The sequence below is a fragment of the Natrix helvetica genome (assembly GCF_964273705.1).
Source record: "Natrix helvetica genome assembly, chromosome: 3".
In the NCBI taxonomy this organism is placed as follows: domain Eukaryota; kingdom Metazoa; phylum Chordata; class Lepidosauria; order Squamata; family Natricidae; genus Natrix; species Natrix helvetica.
Genome location: NC_138549.1, coordinates 112,766,511 through 112,789,107, shown reverse-complemented (window position 1 = coordinate 112,789,107; position 22,597 = coordinate 112,766,511). Strand labels below are relative to the sequence as shown.

Sequence of the window (22,597 nt, the reverse complement as noted above, 5' to 3'; positions counted from 1 at the left end):
TTGGTTAGGAATCTGTTCAATCACCTACTTGTTGCAGAGTTTGTCTCCAATTGATATCAGAGTAGTTAAAGTCTCCCATTACTACTGTGGTATGTTTCCTATGTGCATTTGTTAATTGATTAGCAAGAGTTCATCTATTTCTTCTGCTTGGTTGTGTGGCATATGCCTATACCAATGCCATTTCACCCCCTTTTGTATCGACCCATATGAATTCTAGGAAATTTTCATCCTTGATTTTGTGGATTTCTGTAGAGATGTAGTGATCTTTTATATGTAATGCAACTTCACCTCCTTTTTTGTTAGGTCTGTCTCTTTTGAATTGTTTGTATCCTTCCATGAGTACATTCCAGTCATGAGTTTCATCCCACCAAGTTTCAGTAATGGCAAATATATCCTATCTTCCTTCATGTGCTAATACTTCAAGATCATCCTGTTTGTTCCCTAAACTTTCAACGTTAGTGTATAGGCATTTGAGTCCTTTATGAGTAAGTTGGGTATGTTTCTTATATCTCCGACTTCGTAACTGGGATTTCCATCCTTCCCATCACTCTCTATTTCATTCTGTTTTTCTTTTTTCTTTCTCTTTATTCCTTACCTCCCTATGCAATTGATTATCTAGTGATCCTTGCTTGGAATTAGGTTCTAAGGGTGAGGAAGATTGGCCTTGCTCACCCGTCAAGATGAGCCAGTCGTTTTCAAATGTATTCTTTCCAGTTCTTCTGGGGTCATTTTCAAATGTATTCTTTCCAGTTCTTCTGGGGTCATTTTCAAATGTATTCTTTCCAGTTCTTCTGAGGTTTTAGTTTTTCTAAAACTAAAAGCCTAAAATGATATGAAAGATGGGATACTCTGAGACCTGCGACTCCTGTAAAAAGCCACTGTCCCAGGCATAAATCATCAGATGGGAAGAGGAGAGGAGTAGAGTTTAGCCAGAGCTGGAGGAAAAATGAGAGGATGGAGAGTACAGAAAAATGAAAAGGATGCAGTGCAGAGGTGGGTATGGTCCGATTCGGCTGAATATGTAGTAACTCTAGTGGACACATGACTGTACGGATTCTATCCTTGGTGGTGCCATCTTGATTTTCTGTTCTGCACATGGGCAGAACAATCCTCATTGAAAAAAAATGTTATTTTTTTCCTTTTTTAATGTGTGCATGCGCAGACCGTTTTCCGTGCAAATGCGCACATGTGCAGAGTTCATGTTTGGCATGTGTGCATGCAAACGAAACGAGCAAGCATGTGCCAAATTTTCAGGCACCGAGCTGGTAGTAATGGCAGCAGGAATCCATCCCTGATGCAGTGCCTTATTCATAAAGAATGATCCTACAGCAGTCTTAATTCCTGATGAGGAGGTAGCCCAGAGAGAGTGTGGAGCAAAAAGGAATGTCTTTCATCTGTTCATAGCAGAAAGATTAATTGTTGAAGAAAATAGAGGGGAGGGGGAGCAACCTCCAGCCTATAAAAGCTATAAAATGAACAGATTCCCCCACCTTCATGGCTATTACTTGCATTTTCATGAAAATCACTGACCGTCATCACTACTAAACCATAGCTGTAAAGATAAACATAAAACAGTGCCTTGACTTTTATTTTACAACAACAAAGAAACAGAAAATTACTGCTGCTAAGAATATTTTCAGAAAAAAAGGAAAACCATTTCCTTCATGCCACAGGAGGGCACTTTAACTACAGAAAAATGCTGGCTAGGTTGTTTAAGAATAACCCAGAAATGAAGATGAGGGAGGAAAAAGAAAACTCTTCAGTTATCTTCAGAGTTAGGGTGATGACCATTGACTATAGGACTACAGAAAGATGCAGTAAGCCAGTAGAAGAATTTATATTCCTCTATTCACCATAAAAATATAATCCGCCTTTGGAGTTATAGCTACATTTATATCTAAGCTAGCAGGTTACAGTCTAGCTATATATTTAGACACACACATGTAAGAGACATGGAGTTTATGTGGAGAGGCTGCATGCACACACGTACACAAAAACAACCACGTATATAAGAGCATTGTATTCAAACGAGAAAATGTTGAGGATTTTAAGGTTAACCTACTTAATTTTGCAAATTTTGAAATGCATCTACTTGGGCTGCAGTTCTCTAAGCAAAATAATTAAATCAGTGGAACAGCTTGCCTCCAGAAGTTGTGAATGCCCCAAACTAAGAAGATGTTGGATTGCCATTTGTCTGGAATGGTATAGGGTTTCCTGCCTAGGCAGGGGGTTGGACTAGAAGACCTCCAAGGTCCCTTCCAACTCTGCTATTGTATTGTATTGTGCATAGAAGAATGGGTATATTTGGGAAGTTTAAATTCAAAGATGCTTATAGCATACACGAGTGGATTAGAATGGGAAAACTGCACCAAAATATTTTTGATATGTGGAGAAGTGGAGTACATTTTTGCATATTTTTGAGCATATTAACGGAAAGGGGACCCAGTGGTTTGGAAAATTGTAGAAGAGAGAGAAATGGACAGATCTGTCAGTCTCACATACACCATGTTTCATTTCAAAGGAAAATTTTGAGCCATAATAATGTCATTGCCATTGCATCCAAATCCATCTTCGAGGTCATGCCTATATAATTTATGATCTGCCAATGCATTAGCCTACCTGACAATTCACCAGGGATTTTGCAGTTCATCTGGAATTGCTGAAATAGAAAGCAGAGCTTGTAAAGCAATTGGCTGATCAATATGCATGGACAGGGAGAGGAGGGGGTTGAGTTGGGGTGCAAGTTTCTTGGGTCTCACTAAAAGGACTAAATTGGGTCTCACTAAACTCCTTTACAAATTCTTGCATTTTACCTAGAGGGGGAAGCATTTATGATATTCCTGCAATGTACTCCACAAATGTTACGAGATCAAGATATTTTATGCGGGTAGAATATTCTTGGATTTGTCATTTCCACTGGAATTTCTCTTCAATTAAATTTCAGCACAGAGTAGGGTATTTATTTATTTTTTCGCCTGTTTTAAAAACCTCAGTGTGAGCATTAGGATGCAATGAATGCAATGAAATCTTCATCACATGCACTTTGGAAATAATTCAGAGGAGTTTTTAAGTTTGTCCGGCTTAAATGTTTAAAGTCAGCAGGCACATCAATAAGCCAGACACGGACAAACTGGGCCTGAAAGTGCATTTCTCAGACAGAGCTGGCAGCTGCCTTGGCTTATTGGCAGGCCATTTATCATGTCAAGAAAAATATTGATAGTTTTCAAGATTCACAATTGCTCTGGCCCTGGGCTGAAGAAATGCTGTCTTCCAAGGAAGCTTTGAAAATGGAACCAAACCATGATGTTCTGTCTCAACAGAAGGGAGAAAGTGAAAAAAGCAGGAGGAATCTCAGGGTAAAAGGTAGGCCAGAGAGCAAGGAAGGGCAACCATGGCAACTTTACGACCGGAACCTCCAGAATTCCTGACTTTCAGAATACAATACAATACAATAGCAGAATTGGAAGGGACCTTGGAGGTCTTCTAGTCCAACCCCCTACCTAGGCAGGAAACCCTATACCAGCGATGGCGAACCATTTTTGGCTCGCGTGCCACAAGTGGGGGGAGCGCGGGGGGTCGTGTGCAGGTGTGCCACACCCATAATGCAACGCGTGACTCTCCAGTGCGCATGCACGCACAACGCGCGACACCCCCCCATTTTTACATGCTTTTTTCGCCCTCCCCAGGCTCCAGCAGCTTTATAGGAGCATGGGGAGGGCGAAAAGACCCTCCCCCGCCCCCCGGAGGCCCTCCGGAGGCTTCAGGGAATGTCACGAGGCTTCCCTGAAGCCTTCGGAACGCTTAAAACCACCCTCCTAGCAACCCGGAAGTGACTTCCGGGTTGCTCGGAGGGTCCTTTTAAGCGCTCCGAAGGCTTCAGGGAAGCCTCGGGACGGTCCCTGAACAGGCACGAGACGTGCGTCTCCATCGCCCGGGCCCGGATCGCCTCCGCCGTGCGGCGCCTCGGGCCCGGCGTCTTTGCGCCGCTCCGCCCAGCCTCGGCGCGCTCGCCAGAGCCCGGCCTTCACATCGCCACCGCCGCCAGGACGGGCTCGGCCGAAGGGAAGTCTGTCGGGCCTCGGCCGCACCGCCCTCGCCGCCTCCTCCTCCTCCTCCTCTAGCTGCGCCATGCCAGGCAGGCCGCGCAGCCGCCTCGATCTTGGCCTCGGGCCGCATCGTGCTCAGCCCCGTGGGCGGCTCCGTCCTCGGAGCTCGGCTGCCTGCCGCCTTTCCCCTCCTTTGTCTCCCAGCCGGGGCAGCCCACCACCGAGTTGCTACTATTGCCGCCGCCGCTGCTGCTGCCATTCACAGGACCCGCCTCTCGCCCTCTTCCTCCGGTCGGCAGGTTCCTGCCGGGCCCTGGCGCTGCGTTCGAGCCAGAGGGGGAAAGGAGGAGAAGGAGGACAACAAAGCCCCCTTCACTTTCCCCCTCCCCCTCCCTTTCGGCTTAACCCTTGCGATGCCCGCGCAAAGCCCCGAGGGGACGGATTCCTGTGCGGGACGCATGGCAGGAAGGCTATAGAGTCCCTCCGCCGTCCGGACGGTCCCTGAAGCCTTCGGAACGCTTAAAACCACCCTCCGAGCAACCCGGAAGTCACTTCCGGTTTGCTCGGAGAGTGGTTTTAAGCGCTCCGAAGGCGTCAGGGAAGCCTCCGGATGTTCCCTGAAGCCTCTGGGGGGGGGGAGGAGCCTCTTTTCCCCCTCCCCAGGCTCCTATAAAGCCTCTGGAGCCTGGGGAAGGTGAAAAATGGCTTTTAAAAAGGTGAACTCAGCTGACAGGGCAGCGCTTCGCATGCCCTGACAAATGGCTCCGCGTGCCACTTGTGGCACGCGTGCCATAGGTTCGCCATCACGGCCCTATACCGTTCCAGACAAATGGCTATCCAACATCTTCTTAAAGACTTCCAGTGTTGGGGCATTCACATCTTCTGTAAGCAACTTGTACCACTGATTAACTGTCAGAAGTTTCTCCTCAGTTCTAAGTTGCTTCTTTCCTTGATTAGTTTCCACTCATTGCTTCTTGTTCTACCCTCAGGTGCCTTGGAAAATAGTTTGACTCCCTCTTCTTTGTGGCAACCCCTGAGATATTGCAACACTGCTATCATGTCTCCCCTAGTCCTTCTTTCTATTAAACTAGACATACCCAGTTCCTGCAACCGTTCTTCATATGTTTTAGTCTCTAGTCTCCTAATCATCTTTGTTGCTCTTCTCTGCACTCTTTCTTGAGTCTCCACATCTTTTCTACATCATGGTGACCAAAACTGAATGCAGTATTCCAAGTGTGGCCTTACCAAGGCATTATAAAGTGGTATTAACACTTCACGTGATCTTGATTCTATCCCTCTGTTGATGCAGCCTAGAACTGCGTTGGCTTTTTTGGCAGCTGCTGCACACTGCTGGCTCATATTTAAATGGTTGTCCACTAGAACTCCAAGATCCCTCTCACAGTTACTACTATTGAATACCTATACCAGTGATGGCGAACCTATGGCACGCGTGCCACAGGTGGCGCGCAGAGCCATTTGTCAGGGCACGCGAGGTGCTGCCCTGTCAGCTAGCCAGCGCGCATGCGCACGCTGGCCAGCTGAGTTCACCGTTTTTAAAAGCCATTTTTTCGCCCTCTCCAGGCTCCAGAGGCTTTATAGGAGCGTGGGGAGGGCGAAAAGAGCCTCCCCCACCCCCCGGAGGTCCTCCGGAGGCTTCAAGGACCGTCCGGAGGCTTCCCTGAAGCCTTCAGAATGCTTAAAATGACCCTCCGAGCAAACCGGAAGTGACTTCCGGTTTGCTCAGAGGGTCATTTTAAGCGTTCTGAAGGCTTAAAAGAAGCCTCTGGATGGTCCCTGAAGCCTCCGGGGGGCCTCCGGGGGGTGGGGGAGGCTCTCTTCGCCCTCCCCAGGCTCCTATAAAGCCTCTGGAGCCTGGGGAGGGCGAAAAAGCATGTAAAATGGGGGTTGCATCTGTTGTGCGCGCATGTGCACGGGGGGAGTCGCGCATTGCATTATGGGTATGGCATGCCTGCACACGACCCCCCTGTGCTACCCCCACTTGTGGCACGTGAGCCAAAAAAAGTTCGCCATCGCTGACCTATACTGTATCTGTGCATTTCGTTTTTGTTGCCTAAATGTAGAACCTTAAAACTGAATGCAGTATTCCAAGTGTGGCCTTACCAAGGCATTATAAAGTGGTATTAACACTTCACGTGATCTTGATTCTATCCCTCTGTTGATGCAGCCTAGAACTGCGTTGGCTTTTTTGGCAGCTGCTGCACACTGCTGGCTCATATTTAAATGGTTGTCCACTAGAACTCCAAGATCCCTCTCACAGTTACTACTATTGAACACGGTACCACCTATACTGTACCTGTGCATTCCGTTTTTGTTGCCTAAATGTAGAACCTTACTCTTTTCACCATTGAATTTCATTTTATTAGATAGTGCCCAATGTTCAAGTTTGTCAAGATCCTTCTGTATCTTAAGCCTATCTTCTGGAGTGTTGGCTATTCCTGCCAGCTTGGTGTCATCTGCAAATTTGATGAGTTCCCCATATATTCCTTCATCCAAATCATTAATGAAGATGTTGAAGAGTACTGGGCCTAAAACAGAGCCTTGGGGTACTCCACTGCATACCTCCCTCCATGTAGATGCAGTTCCATTGAGGACTACACGTTGAGTGCGGTTGGTCAGCCAGTTACGAATCCATCTGGTGGTGATGCTGTCTAACCCACATTCTTCTACTTTATCTAGTAGTAGGTTATACCCCAAAGACTTTATGGAATAACCAGTTGTTTCATAAATCTTCTTTATAATCTTATTATTTATTTATTAAACTTTCAGGCTGCCATCTCACTGTCAAGTGATTCAAATTTTATGAGCATTGATGCAAAGCAAATTCTTGGGGAATGTCTGTTTCTAAGAGGTGGTATTCAGCTAGTTTTCTTTGGTTCGGCCAACCACTCACCCTGACATAATGTGCATGTTCACATTTGCGAACTGGTAGGGAAGGTAAGTGAACTCCACCACTGCTGTTTCTCTATTATTGCGCTGTAATCTGTAAATGTGCAATCTCATTTACAATATGGAGCCTCATCTTCTGCTTTAACACTCAAAAGGATGAAACATAGCAGAACTGAGAACACCTACTCCAAACCCCAAACAAAGGAATGGCATGCATCATTTCTTCATTTGTACCCTACACATCAGTCAAAACATTAGTTTCCTTCCTTTTTTAATTTACAAATGTTTCAATGAGATGGGCCCTCTTTCAGCCATTTGCCAAGTTAAATCTTCAATTTGACATGGTCATTCTGCTATAGTTGTTAATACAGACCATTTCTGTAGACACTTATCCTACTTTAAAGTCCTGCACGTAACTCGTTGCCTTTTAGATGAACATTGCCCTTTCATTTACACTAAAGGGTAGAGGGTGTTACTAATAGGAATTTAACATTTACTAAAGAATTACTTTAACAGTAGGTTTAACAGCGTTTATATTATTCTTTCAACACCCAAGAGTTCACCGATCAGTTCCGTCTGCTTAGTTTTCTTCTAATTTGCTTTCACGTAAAAGAATAAAGAGAGAGAGAGAGAGAGAGAGAAATGTATACAGAAAGAGAAAATTGTTTTTCTTGTATCAGAAAAAGAAAAGCAAATAATTTATTGAGATTTCTTATATTTTTCAAGTTCTTATCAAAGCAATTTTAAAATGTCAAACAATGTCCCTTTATGCTATATATCCATTTGCAATGCATGATAGGGTATCACTACCTATAATTTCCTGTGAATGAGAAAGCACAATTAGGGACTTTAAGGGGTCTCTTGAGTAAATTAGTAAATTTGAGAGAGGGGGGGGGAGGGAGGGAGGGAGGTCTATCATCCATATTTATTCAGTACAACCCCTGAACCAGATAAAAATCCCTTTTCCATTTCTATGATAAGACCAACATATACACTATATATGCTCTTCTGTTATACTTTAAAAGACACATGAAGTTACAATACTGTCAGCAGACCTGTTTACCATGCTAGAGGGTCAGGATAAGGCCAGGTTTCTTGTGAAATCCTTGATTCAAGTAACAGATGGGGAGACCTGGTGTGGTTCCAGCTATGGTTTCAGGTTTGGGAGCAACTGGATCCAATTCTTTGCTATGAGGAAAGATCACTTTACAGCAAGAAATTAAACAAAGGATAAGGATTTCCAAAGGAAGAGATGGGGTCAATATTTTATTCAGAGCAAGACACTACAGTAGCTCTGGAGACCAACTGTGCTAAATATGCAGCCTCTGTGGCTGTCCATAATGCTCCAGTCTGAAAGGAGGATTTTTCAGAATGAGATATTGATTAGTGAGACTGCCTAATTCGAACATAACTACAGATAGTCCTTGACTTACAACAGTTTGTTGAGTGAAAGTTACAATGGAATTGAAAAAAGTAACTTAGGACTGTTTTTCAGTGGTGAAATCTAATTTTATTTCCCAATGGTTCTGTGGGCGTGGCTTGATGGGGGGTCATGTGACGGTGGGCGTGGCCAACTTTTTTTCACTTTTTAAAGTCTTTTTTCCCTGCCAGTTTGGGCAAACCGGCAAGAAAAAAATGCTTTAAAAAGATTTTTTTAAAGCTTCTGAGGATCGGACAGCTCAGCTGTGAGCCGCGTGATCTTTGGAAGCTTTTTTAAAAGCTTTTAAAAGTATTTTTTCCCTGCTGATTCAGGCGAACCAACAGGGAAAAATGCTTTAAAGATTAAAAAAAAAGCTTCCAATGATCGCACGGCTCACGGCTGAACTGCGTGATCCTCGGAAGCTTTTTTTTTTACTACTGGTTCGCAGAACCAAAGATAATCATCCCTATCGGTTCGGCCAAACTTGGCTGAACTGGGAGGATTTCACCCCTGCTGTTTTTCATACTTATGACGATTGCAGTGTCCCCATAGTCATATGACCAAATTCAACCGCTTGGCAACTGACTCATATTTATGACCATCTTTTGCAATCTTCTGACAAGCAAAAGTCATGGGGAAGCCAGCTTCACTGAACAATCATGTTACTAACTGAACAACTATAGTGATTCATTGAACAATTGTTCAATGAATTGTTCAACAAGAAAGTTCATAAAATAGAGCAAAACTCACTTAACGAATATCTCACTTAACAACAGAAAGTTTGGGCTCAGTGTGGTCGTAAGCCAAGGACTATCTGTAATGCATCATCAAAAATAAGGAAGCAATAATCAGATGGAAGACACTGGTGTTGAAGGAGGCAAGTTCACCCCACTCCTAACTCGCTAAGAGTGGCACTACCTGGATTTCCATCCCCCACACTTTAGATTTAATCCGAAGGACTTAAGAAAGAGAGAGAGAGAGAGCTGTGATAGCCGCCCTGCCCTTTAATGGCAGCTAGGAGGATCAAAAAAAATGGCCAGCCTTGTTATTTCTGCCTATATGCTGCTAGTTTATCAGAGTTAACCAAAATAGTTGATACCATAAACAGTGTTTTGCAAACATGATTATCATACTGCAGTTCAGGAAAAATGGAGAATTTTCTTCTTAGCAAGAAGAAAGGGACATTACAGACTGGTAGGATACCTTTCTTGGCATTAATATATGGATTATCAAGCTTATATTTTCCATATCCACCAGCTTGTGATAGTTTTGGAATAACAGATCAACTATGTCTATGGAAATCAAACCGCGGCCTCAGCCATTCTGAACAGCACTACAAAATACAGTAATTCCTATCTACATTTTATTCTCTACTCTGGCTGACTGATAGCAATAGTGTATGAAGCAAGAGGGATGTAGTTACGTCTGTATAAGTTGAGCCTGCATGGACATAAAGAGGCCAATCCGCTCTCAACCCTCAAAGGGGGAGAAAATAATAATATTTTTTCCCCAAGAAAGAGACAAAAAGAGAACATAACCAAAAGAAGGATAGCCTTTCTGGAATACTCATTAGCATTTTCTCCCACAGACTAAAATTGTTTCTTAGCAACTTTGGCCAAGGCTCAGAAGAGATTTAAGAGATAACAAATTTACCACTTGTCACACAATGTGGTATACATTTAGATCATTCTGTTTGTATGAAGAATGAACAGATGGGGGATACATTTGTTTCCACAATATATTGTCCCAAAGGTTATAAGGACAGCTTAATAATCTTATATATAAGGATAACTTAAGGCAATTCCTAATAAGAAGATTTCCTGTCACTTTTCTCTGTCTCCTTCTCTTTAATCCACATGTAGGTCTCCTGAAAAGCTGCTCAGTAGATTTGGGAGCCACACTACACAAAGAGGCACAAAGGGTTTAGAGGGCAGAAAGAGCCAAAAATCATAAAGGAACAACCTTCCTGGTTTGGTAGGTGAACTTTGGCAAACCCTCCAGTGGTGGGATTCAAATGTTTTCACTACCAGTTCTGTGGGCATACCTTGATGGACGTGGTATGACTTAGTGGGTGTGGGCATGGTAAGGAAAGGATACTGTAAAATCTCCATTCCCTCTCCATTCCAGGGGAAGGATTCTGCAAAATCCCCATTTCCTCCCAATCAGCCGGTGACTTGGTAGGCAGAGAATAGATGGAGGCGGGGCCAGTCAGAGGTGGTATTTACCGGTTCTCCGAACTACTCAAAATTTCCGCTACCAGTTCTCCAGAACTGGTCAGAACCTGCTGAATACCACCTCTGAAAGCCTCCCAGAAGGGCCATTTAGAGATGAAGTTCAATGTAGAAGAAATGTTTCCATGAGAAATTTCATTTAATAACTTTTCTAAGTCACTGTCATCTCATTAATCCACTTCCTAAGACAGAGTCGTTACAACAAACACTAATTACTAAGGATTTTGTTTACCTTCAGTTTCCAGATCTTGCCGAGCAAAGAGAAATTCCTTTAAAGGATACATGTTTCTTCTGAATATGGGACTGTAGAACTGGTTCCCCCAATTATGTAGCTGTAAAATGAGACTTCCAGTGTATAGCAGTAAGAAGTGTCATCCAGTAGGCCACCAAGGAAGCGCCGTCCTGTCCCTGCCTTAACAGCATCTCGATTGAAGGAAGTGCTTGACTAGTAAGAAAAAAGATGAGAGTGGATGAAATGGGATTTTGCATTGAGAGGGGCTTCCCCCCCACCAGGAAGTTAGGTAAATTCTATAAGCCAAATCGCATTTCTGTCAACTGTTGACTTGCTTAAGCACCAAGAATATCACAAAGAGCTCTTGTGTAGTACATCTGATAGAAATCTAGCATGAAATGCATTAAGTCTTCCATGTATGTAGAGGTTTTTATTAGTTCTTTTGTTTTACGCTTCCCAGTTCCCTTTCATAAACTCCGAATAAGATACCAATTTTGTGATGCAATTGTGACCACATCTTAGGAGCCCTGCAGTTCTTTTCTTAAAGTTGCATCTTAAAAACATGAACAAATAAACTGAAACCAGTTTCCTTGCAAGAATGTTGATAAAGTTGTGTGTAAACATTTTACTTAGTAAAATAAATAATAATTTGTAGGAGATATTCACTGAGAACATAGAAACCAGGAAGTTAAGCCATTCTCCTCTAGCATTGTGGCCCAATGCACTATACAGTATACACTTTGGACATGCAATTACAGGTATGCATTACCTCCCAAAATTAAGTTTCAGGTTGGATTCTAAGGAGAAAATGTACTGAAATTATAATTATTGCAATTGTTGACACTTTTTATATTGTCTTTCACATACATATTAAAATAATTGTCTTATTTTATTTTATTTTATTAGGTCTGTGTAAACAGAGGCAAATTGATAAAACTGGAAAGACACCAAGGCAGAACATGAAATGCTATACTTTTTTTAATCTCAATGTTGAATGCCATGCATTCAATAAAAGTATTAGGTGTTATTTCAAACTGACCTTCATCAAAGGAATAAATGTTTTAGGAAACACTTTGATGTTTTGTACTCCTGCATATTTATTTGCTTCTCTATTTTTTCCAGTTCAGTAATTATGATACCTGAGTGCTCTAAGACTCCAAGGATCATGTAAATACTTAGCATTAAAGAAATATTGTATCTATGCAAAGGAAGAATTCTGAAGTCATTTCACTGCTCAGAGATCTTTTATAAGAAATGAAGGCATGATTGTTTAACATACTGATTTTTAGCTCTCAATTGCTTCCTGTTTCCTTGCTCTGTTCCATAGTCTAAAAAAGATTGTTTTTACTAGAATTTGAGAGATGTTTTAAACAATATGCATTTTTCAAAATTGCATATAATTATTGAAAGAGGCTCCATATGTTTCAGTAAGTACCATATTTTTCAGCATCTAAGACGCGCTCGAGTATAAGACACACCTTAGTTTTTGGGGAGGAAAATAGGGGGGAATTCTGCCTACCAGGTATTCATCTGGCTGGTGTCATTCAGCACAGCTTCAGCACATTAGTTCGCTGGTTGTGAGCGAGCGTGCCCCTAGTTGGAGCTGGAAAGCAGCTTCTAAATCACAGCTGATCATTGCAGGGAGCTGCAATTAACAAAGCAGGTGAAGCATGGAAGAGGTAAGAGAAGGTAGCAGCTGTTCCAGGCTGCCATTTTGGGCTACGCCCGTTGTGTTTTCAGCCTCCAAATGCTCTGATTGCCACCCGAAAACATGACGCACAGAGGTGGTGATCAGCGACGATGTGCTCTGGTGATCCTAGCAGCCTTGAACAGGTCTCAAAGGAAGCATTTGGAGGCTGAAAACATGCGGAGGCACGGAGCCCCAAAAAGCAAGCCATTGTTGTGGCAATCTCTGCAGCCAGGAAGAGGACGTGCAGACGCCGAAGGGTCGGGGCCAGCGGGTGAGCAGGGCTACATTTGGAGTATAAGATGCACCCACATTTTCAGCCTCTTTTAGGGGGGAAAACTGCGTCTTATACTCTGAAAAATATAGTATGTCATGACTGTCCCATTTAATCTATTTTTTCTCCTTCTACACGGAACCAATATAGTGTGTGTTCCTCCAAAATAGGAATGGCTTTGGATCATACTGTGAAGAAATAACAACACCAAGGCACAGAAAACTCTTTTTCTAGAATACAGGTGAACTATTGACAATGCAATAAAAGACTTCTCTTCCTATCAAATTCCCTTGAGGCCAAATGTCTTTTCAGACTAGGCCATATGCTGCTTCATTCCATGCCGTAGCACAGTTGTCAGGAATCAGAACCTGAGAAAACAAGAATACAGATTTTTTGTTTAGCACAAAACTTCTCCCGTCTCTTGGAATTAGGCCTTCGAAGGAACTGATATATGTCACTGCATGGCAGACCTTGATAAGTGAAGGTATGCGGAGAGATTGTAATTCAGAAATACCTGCTGAGCTAGAAATATCTGGATTTTTTAGCCTTCGATTAGTTGAATTTCATAGTTTCTTGCCTGAAAACTCATAGCATCTTACAGGTTAACTCAAAGTAGATGAAATTCTATTTCCTTTTACCTCTAGTAATATTCCTTAGAACTAAGGAGTTCTAAGCACTATCATAGCTCATCCCTTGTGACCCTGCAAGGTAATTCTGCTGTTTTATTATGAAAGGAGAGAAATCTAGTGAAACCTGAGAAGTGAAGAGCTGAAGAAATTGTATTGATTGCATTTTGTAGAGACTTTTTGCATTATTTAATGCTTTTTATCTTGTACTACCAAATTAAAAATAAAAAGTAAAAGAATATGCAGTAGTTGTATTGTGATATCTTCAGGATAGAGCTTTTGGGTGGTTTTTGGCCTTTGAATCGGGTAAAATTGAGCAGGTTCTGACAGGTTCTGGAGAACTGGTAGCAGAAATTTTGAGTAGTTTGGAAAACCAGCAAATACAACATCTGTCTGGCTCCAGATTAGGGTGGGAATGGAGATTTTGCAATAACCTTTCCCCAAGAGTGGGGAGGGAATGGGGATTTTGCAGTATCCTTCCCCTGCCACCAAGCTACACCCACAGAATGGTAGCAAAAAAATTTGAATTTCACCACTGCTTTGAATTAAAAGGTGAACATCTCACTTTTACAATGAATGAGATTTAGAGATTCTCTCTCTCTCTCCCTCCCTCCCCTCTGTGTGTGTATGTTTGTGTGTGTGTGTGTAGAATTGAAAGATTAAATTTAGATTTAATTACTTATAAATAATTATATAATTATTCCTTATATGGTCTGCTCATTTTTAATGCAATTTATTACCACTTTATCCAAAAAATACTAGGAGGTATATTAATAGTTAATAATTTCCTTTTTTCTGTCATTACAGTTATATGTGGAGGAGTTTGGGGAGGTTGAAATGTTGTATGTTGGACTTTGTCAAAAATTTAGATAAACAAATTTTGATTGGAACCTTATGAAGAAATTGTCCTTTTGTCCTTTTTTTTTTTTTTAATAAAAATTTTTATTGGTTTTTCAACATTTATAGGGAAAAGGGTAAATGGACAGGTATACAAATTTTGGCAGTTGCAAAGTGTGGTAGGCGCCCCTCCCACCATACTCATAGTATACATTTATATATAATGCATTGGTATATAATTGGTTACAATCAGCATGTTAGTTCTATTACTATTTTCAATCAGATTAGACATTACAGTATAAAATCCAGATATAATTCCATTATCACTTTCGCTCAGTTTATAATAATATGATTTTCTTGTTTATTTTTGTGATCTGAGTTTTCTTGCTATTGCCCCTTCTCCCTCCACTGGCAGAGCTCTGGCCCCTCCCGTGTCCTGTGTGTCCGTTGTAGTGTCTCGTGTTTTTTCTAGGAGTGTTTTGTTTTTTTCCATAAAGGCCTGCGCCTCTATGGGTGAATTGATTCTGATTCTTGTCTCCTCCCAGAATATCAGCATACCTTCAGGCATCAACCATCTGAACCACACCCCTTTCTGGTATAATTTATTCGCTAATTGCGAATAATTCTTCCTTTTTTCTCTAATCTTCTTAGGGATCTGCTTCAGAATGGTTATCTCCCTATCATGGTATGTCAATGCTTGCCCCCTTTGTACACCCAGAATTTCATCTCTTGTGCTTTTTCTAAGAAATTTAATGTGAACCTCCCTGGGTACATTGTGTGTTCTAGCATAGGCTGAGTTCACTCTATAAACCAGGTCTATATCCCACCCCATCTGTTGTTTTTCTTTGTGTGTGTAGTCAGCCAGGATGTTTGTCATGATGTCCCTTATGTTTTCCCCATCTTCTTCTATAACATTTTGAAATCTAAGGTAATAGGACATTCTCTCAAATTCTATTTTCATCTGTTGGGTGTCAAGATCTTTGTTCCCTTTCTGCACAGCTTCTACCCCCCCCCCTCACCTCCTCCACCCCCCCTTCCACAAGATTCAGTCTTTGTGAGTTCTTATATATTTGGGCTTGATTTTCTTTAATTTCATCTTTCATTTCCCTTAGCTGTTTCTTGATTTCCTCCTGGCCCTGTAAAATTTGTTGAAGCATTTGTTGAAAGTCCATCTCTGTAGTCTTAGGTTGCATCAGTTCTGTTATCTTTGACTGTGTGGCTGGACTGGATGTTGCAGATGTTGGAGCAGAAGTGGCAAAGCCAGGTTTTCCAGGAGGTGGTCTTTTGGGTGGCATCATTTATAACGTTAGAAGTTCAGTCCATATATAAGATAGACAGTTAGAAAAGAAGGGTAGCCAGGTGAGTTTCGGGAGCAGAAGAACCAGGCAGAAGAGAGTGTCTCTAATAAGTCTGGCAATAGATAGAAAGTTTCCCCTAGAAAGTTTAAAAAATACCAATCCACAAGAGATTCCTCTGGGAGACACGGAGACAAAGACCGGAAGCCTGAATTTTAAAGGTGGAGTCAGGTTTCACAGTTCATAAAGACAACAGAAGTGTGCCATCTTGCCCTGCCAGTTTTGGGCACAGAGGCATAACAAAGTTTTAAAAGTTCCAAAAGTCCTCAAATCATCAGTAATATGTAGAATTAAATTGAAGAGAAAATCATTTTAGCCTGGGTGAGGCTTCATTTGTTGGCTCTCCCCCCTCCTCCTTCCCCGGGGGCTGAGAGCAGAATTGTTCCTCGCCGCTTGTCCAAGGGGGGGGACCCCCTCCCTCCAGCCGCGCCTCCAAAATGCTCCGAAAGTTAAGATTTTAAAAAGCTGAGTAATTCTTCCGTGCAGAGTAGGGAATGAAGAGAGAAGCAACCTCACCGCACTGCAGCTGCTTCCTTCTATTGTTACATTCTCCAGTCAGCTTGTAGCGAGGCGCGAGGCGCAGAAACGCGAAGCGCCCTCCGAGTTTGCTCCCCGGTGCCTTGGGCGAGTGAGAGACCTCCCGCCGGCCACCGCCGCTGCAGGAGTCCTCTGTGATGCCGCCCCTCCGGCAGGACCCCTCTGCGGGGTGTCCTGTGCCCCCCAAGGAGTGGGGAAGCCCACCGGGGAGCCAGAGCGGGCAAGGAGCTGCCTGTCGCTGTCGGCCGCCGGAACCGGAACCTCCTTTTGTCCTTTTCTGAAACTGATATTTATGCTATCATTGGGGGGGGGGACAACTAAAGGGGCATTCATAAATTGTGTCACATATTCATAAATGCATGTATAGGAGCAAAATCAACACTGTGGCAATCTGAAGTTAGATCACTGGTTAAAATAGGTAAAAATATATGTCTAGAAACAAAGATTGAGGAAGAGAATGTCACACGCCAGGGGAATCAAGAGCTTCAAGCAATTTAAATGAGCATAAAGATTTATTGCAAGCTTAAGCTCTCTACAAGAATCTGAGTAACTAGGGAGAAGGAGCTGACGTCACAACAATACGGACGTACAATCTTGGAGGTTCGAGATCGCAGCCAATACTTTTACCGCTTGGTGGTCCATCTGGACCTGTCCTGAAGAGGCTGTCCCAAAGAGTCTTGCTGATCTCAGGGACATCACAAAGTCCCTGATTGATCCAAGAGAACCTCTTCTAGCGGTGATAGAAGCGCAGCCCCAAGCTGCTGAAGTCAGGACAGCTCCGCAACCGGGGGAAAGCGGAAAGAGAAAGTGTGTCCATCTGGTGAGGAAATTTTATTTTTACAAAAGAGATTGACCAAAAAAGATTAAAACCAAATTAAACTTGTAAAGAAAAGAAAAACATAAACGGCAAATTTAAGCTATTTTGGACAGTGTGTTATCTTTTTTTAAAGTGTCTTCTATGGATGGAAGTTTTGCAAACACTTCCTACTTTTTAAAGTGAAAGTATTGGCTTTTCTTCTACTACTTTTTTAAACCTATGGATTAAATCTTTTTTTCCCACAATACTGGCTTGGATGGTTTTTTTTTTCTTTTTCTTTTGTTCCATTTAAGAGCCTTGTTTCTTTTAAGCTTGGAATATAAAGAGGATATAAAAGAAATATAAAGAGAGCAGTAACATCAGAGGGTAAAGAAGTTACACTGCCACTTGGAGGTTGGAGGCTGAGTTCTGGAAATATTTTTCTCTCTCTTTTCTTTGATCATTTTGACTTTGCACTTCAAAGGTTTTAGCTTGCAAAGAGATAAAATGGGTTGTTTATGCAGGTGCCCTTTGGATGTCTCTTTGGCAGCAAGGAAGAAGTGAAAAACAACTAGAGTGGCAGTGTTTATAAATTGGACAATGACACAATACCAAGAAGAAACCATAACATTACAACAGATTATGTTTGAAATTCAAAAATTATTAGAAACATCAGAGGGAATTGAGAAGAAATTGGAAAATATAGATGGCAATATATCAAAATTTGATGAAATTGAAGATAGCCAGCTAATGGAAAAAGTGGAGGTTAGAGTCTTAAAAACCCAAGGGAAAAATGAACAAAGAGGCAAGATAACTGTGGATATTGACTGTGATTTGAGCATGGTTGAAAATGGAAAGAATGGAACATGGAAAGGGAAGATAGATGGAAAGGAAATAACCCGAAGATTAATCCCACATAAGGCAAAAGAAATAAGACTGTACTACTACTGGAAAGACATAGGTTGAGATATGAAAACTATTAACAAAATACTAGCTAAATAGTTAAAATAAGAGCATTATGTTAAAAATGAAATGATAATGGATATAGCTAGATAGATAATTTATAATGATATAATGTATACATATGTATTGGTTTGATAAGAGAAAATTTGGTATACGTTTTTAAATGGTGACCATGAAAGGAAGTTTAGAAATTTTGTTATGTATGAAAGTCTGTAATATTGAAATTGGATTGATCATGGATATAGTTAGATAAATAATTGATAATGATATAATGTATACATATATATTGGTTCGACAAGAGGAAATTTGGTATAAATTTTAAATGGTGACCATGAAAGGAAGTTTTGAAACTTAGTTATGTATGAAAGCCTATAATATTGAAATTGGATATACACTGTAAACAATGATTAAGAAAGGAGGTTAAGAAACTTTGTTATCAAACATAATTAATTTTTATTTAGAACATTTCACAAAGATAGAATGTTGTTGGATGATATTGAAAATAGACAATGGAATGTCATTATGTGGCTTTGCTTTGAATTTTGGAATATTTGTTATAAAGGGATGTTAAAACAACTATTTGTTATAAAGGGATGTCATATGAAGGATGAGGTATGATGATAGTAATATATATAAATATATTTGATGTAAAATATATAATTTGATATGGATTTTAGGTGATGACTGTGGAAGGGATGCATGAAAGTTCTTTGTAACCAATTGACACACTTTTTTATAATTTGTAATGGAATATGTTTTTATGTGTTTGTTGTGTCTTGTTTGTTTGTGTTTATTCAAAAATAAAAAAATATTTAAAAAAAGAATCTGAGTAACTAATTGTCAAGGGAAATGAGCGGGAATTAAGAAGGCATTCAAGGTGGGCTGGACTTAGATCTCTTGTGGGCATGCAGGGACTTTTGACTTATGACCCATTTGGCCCCTCTTTTGGGTTGAACCTGGTCCTACAGAGAATAAAAAAGGGGTCTTTTCAAATCTGAAATCTTCACTTTTATTAATGCTGTTGGTAAAATGGACAAGTTTGTAATCAAGTGGCATTTTGTAAACAGACTTTTTCTCCTAATCTTCTCTTCTTTCTACTGCTTCTGCCAGAATAGAAAGATTGTCAACAGATTGATAGTCAGCAAATTCAAGAGCCAGAACTAAATATTTCTGCATTCTGTTCCTAATAATTTTATTTAAAAAATCTTTAAATAGTCTAATGTCCCAGGAGAATCAATTCCTAAGTTGGGACATCACAACTGAAAACCTCTATTCCTCGGTTGCCACCAACTTCAACTCAGACGGAAGGGTTATCAGAAGGAGAAAAAAACCCAAGTGATGGCCATAGTCAATGGCAGGTTGCACAGATGTTCCTGGGCCATTCTACAGGGTTGTAAAAGCTGAGCACCAACATTTTGAGATGAACTGTGAAATGGGCAAGGAACTAATGGATGATTGATTCCCACATGGCATTTAATAGCCGAATGTACTAATTTCAGTGTCTTGGTCATTTTCAATGGCGATTTTACTAATTACTAATACACATTAGCAAAGGAAGCCTGGAGTTTTAGGAGCATGGATAAGGTATAAATCAGTTTTCTGGTCTGGGACCAAGCATGTTTCTTTCCTTTTATTTCCTCTTTGCTTCAAACCTACTGGATGATACAGCAAAGTGATTAGTTCATTAGGAACCTTAGAAGCTGCAGTTCCTCAAGATCCCTATTCAGGGATCTCTTATTTGACAGGCTTGAATTCAGGTCTATTATCAGACACTCTGCCTGAATCTTAACTTACTACATCCCAATGATTATTATGGCTGAACTGGAGGTAATGCCCAGGATATGAATTAGTCTCTTGTATGCCATAACTATCCATTGATTCTTGTTAATAGACCAGTTATGGAAGTTAAATCACATGAATCTTTAAATGACTACAGGAGAATGTCCAGCATTTTTTTCTAATTCTAATGTTAACGGGAGAGAATGAGCCTTAAATCAATACCATACATTTCTATTTTAATCATATAATCAGATGTTCCTTCAGAAGATGAGAAAACATAATGTTTTGAGCAATATTTCATAATCTGATAACTAATGTACAAATGTGAAGATTTAAATTCTTACTTACTTATAGAGTTCATTATTATTTAATACCAAACATATTTATTCCGTGAGGGCAACTGCATCTAATAAGTATGATATTATGCTTAGTTCAAATATCACAGCTCTGATGTGGGAGGAACATAACAATAGAGATATTTTGTACATTAGCCCAAATTTACAGGGAAGAAATCTGAAATGTTCACAAATAGCCATTTGATCCAGCCTTAATAAATGCAGTTTCGTTTTCCCCACTAGCTGCACAAATAGGTGTTATATAGTAAGTTACCAATTCTGAGTAGAATTTGTTAATTGGATTATCAGAAATAAAACCAGAAAGTCTGCAGTTTCTATTCTGTACAAGACATTCCCAGACAAAATGTTTATTTTTAACTGCAATTTGGGTGAGTGTCATGGTTGAAAAAATATGCCTGCCTTCATAATAATTATTATAAGGCAGCAGCAAGGTATGAGTTGAAGGAGCACAAGGAGAGAAGTTAGCCATGTAACAATCATATTTTCAGAGTAACACTTCATCAGTGAGAATAAACTCCTCACACAAGTATAAATTTAGCTAATTCTGAATCCAATTAAATGTTCAAATAAAATATTTCCAGGCAGTTGTTTCTTAAACAAATTCACCTAAACTTTGGTCTTTAGTTGATCTTCATGCAAGCAGGGGTGCTGCAAATTCTATACTTATTCCCAACAAGCAAAATGACAACAATGCTGGTGAATTCCATTCTGCCACCAATATATCAGCAGCACAGGAGACTTAGTGTAAGCATCTTGCCTTAAAAAAAATACTCATTCATTATTAATGGTATGAACATTGTACATCAAAGGGAAAGCTATTCTGCATGCTAAATGGTGTTATGAACTGAAGTGTAGAGAGGGCTTCATTTCAAATTTTTCTCCCTGCTTTTTGTCCCTTAACGCAATCCAGTGACGTGCGGTGAGGTTCATGGCTGGTGAGGCTGGTGACATCATCAGCGTGAGCTGCGGTCCCCTTCATGTTGACTCAGGAAGGCGGGGAATGGGACCACATGTGCAGGAGGCTGAAGCTGCCTCAGCCTCCTGCACATGTGGTCCCATTCCCCTCCTTCCTGACTCCTGAGTCAATATGAAGGGGACCACGGAGCGCGCTCCGCGGGACCGTGGCTCGCACTCCACGGTCCCCTTCATGTTGACTCAGGAAGGCGAGGAATGGGACCACGTGTGCAGGAGGGAGGCTGAGGCTAGAGGAGCCTCCTGCACACCTGGTCCCATTCCCGGACCACGTGTGCAGAAGGCTCCTCAGTGCCTTTTCCCTTTTCCCTTTTTTTTATTTTCATGATGAGAGCGGTGAGGCTCTGCCTCCCCTGCCTCCCCTGACTGCACGTCCCTGACGCAATCAGACTTAGCAGATACTTTAAGAGAGAACAATAATCTCAGAGATTCTTTCAATGGATCTTATTCTTATCTTAATGTTGCTTCTGGGTCAGTCCTGGCTGCATCTTGTTTTCTTGAAAAAAAGAAAGTGCAAATTTGTTTCTTATTAAATAATGGGATATATCATCCCTATTTTGACAAATGAATGAGCATATAAAATAGACAACACTATCTGAACCAGATAATATTGCAGGGAGAATGCCAGAAAACAAGCGCAGAATTTAAGGCAACCTAATCAATCTAATATCTATTATAACTGTGCCTACTTTCCCCTGCATTAGGACCATAATTAGCAATGCTGGAAACAAAGTATTTAATTGATCCCTTAATCCTCTAACTTTCCTGGAAATACATAGCTAAGGGTGACAAAGAAGCCTGTGTCAATTTACTCAAGTTTATAATGCAAAATTTGTTTGCAAATTTGTATTAAATGAACCCAGGAGAGTCAAACAATTTTCTCTAGTACTCTTTGAAAAGAAAGAATAGTCCAGCTAGTATTACTGCCAATAGACAAATGGAGTTTGTTGATTGCTTTGCTTCTAATATGCAGACTCAGCTGCTTTTTTAATTCTTCTTTTCAGTGAAGCAAAAGGGCAAAATGCCTTTTAGCTTCCTTTCTTTCTTCCTCAGGCCCTTAAATCTTTACCATAGGTGATTACAACATGGGCTGTGATTGGAATAATATATAATTAAACACGAATCACCAGTTGAAATATCAACTGGTAATGCTTGCTGGCTAGACTCCCATCATCATAAAAGTAAAGTATGAAGGGACATGAAAGTCATAGTAGGGGAAGAAATTACTATTGTTTAATATGATTGGGAAGAAATGCCATACAATATAGAAAATGAAAATTGCTTGCATGAAAAGACCTATTTTTGTGCTTGTTATATCAAGCCAAAAATCCATTTAATCCATTGTGCTATTTCCAGGCTTGCCATCTTATGTCTCTAGAAAGGGACAGGGTATTAGCATTCCCTAGTTGTTTGTCCCAGACATCTGCTATTCAAAGATAATATTTAACACCTTTGAATATGGCAAGATGGATCAGAATAAAATGCAGGAGAATATACCACACTTTAAGCTACAAAAAGCTATGGTTAGTAAGCTTCAGAAATTGGAAAAAGGATTTATTTTCTCCCGTGAACTTGTTAT

At 40.9% G+C, this 22,597-nt stretch overlaps 1 protein-coding gene across 2 annotated transcripts in view; it reads right to left on the bottom strand.

The window, feature by feature from the left end:
• Window positions 1-22,597, bottom strand: part of BEND5 (BEN domain containing 5) — a 918,531-nt gene that overhangs the window by 103,726 nt on the left and 792,208 nt on the right. For both annotated transcript variants that reach the window (XM_081947742.1, XM_081947743.1), the window contains exon 11: window positions 10,887-11,049. In XM_081947742.1, the coding sequence (XP_081803868.1) occupies window positions 10,887-11,049 (163 nt within the window). The remainder of the gene's footprint in view (window positions 1-10,886; window positions 11,050-22,597) is intronic.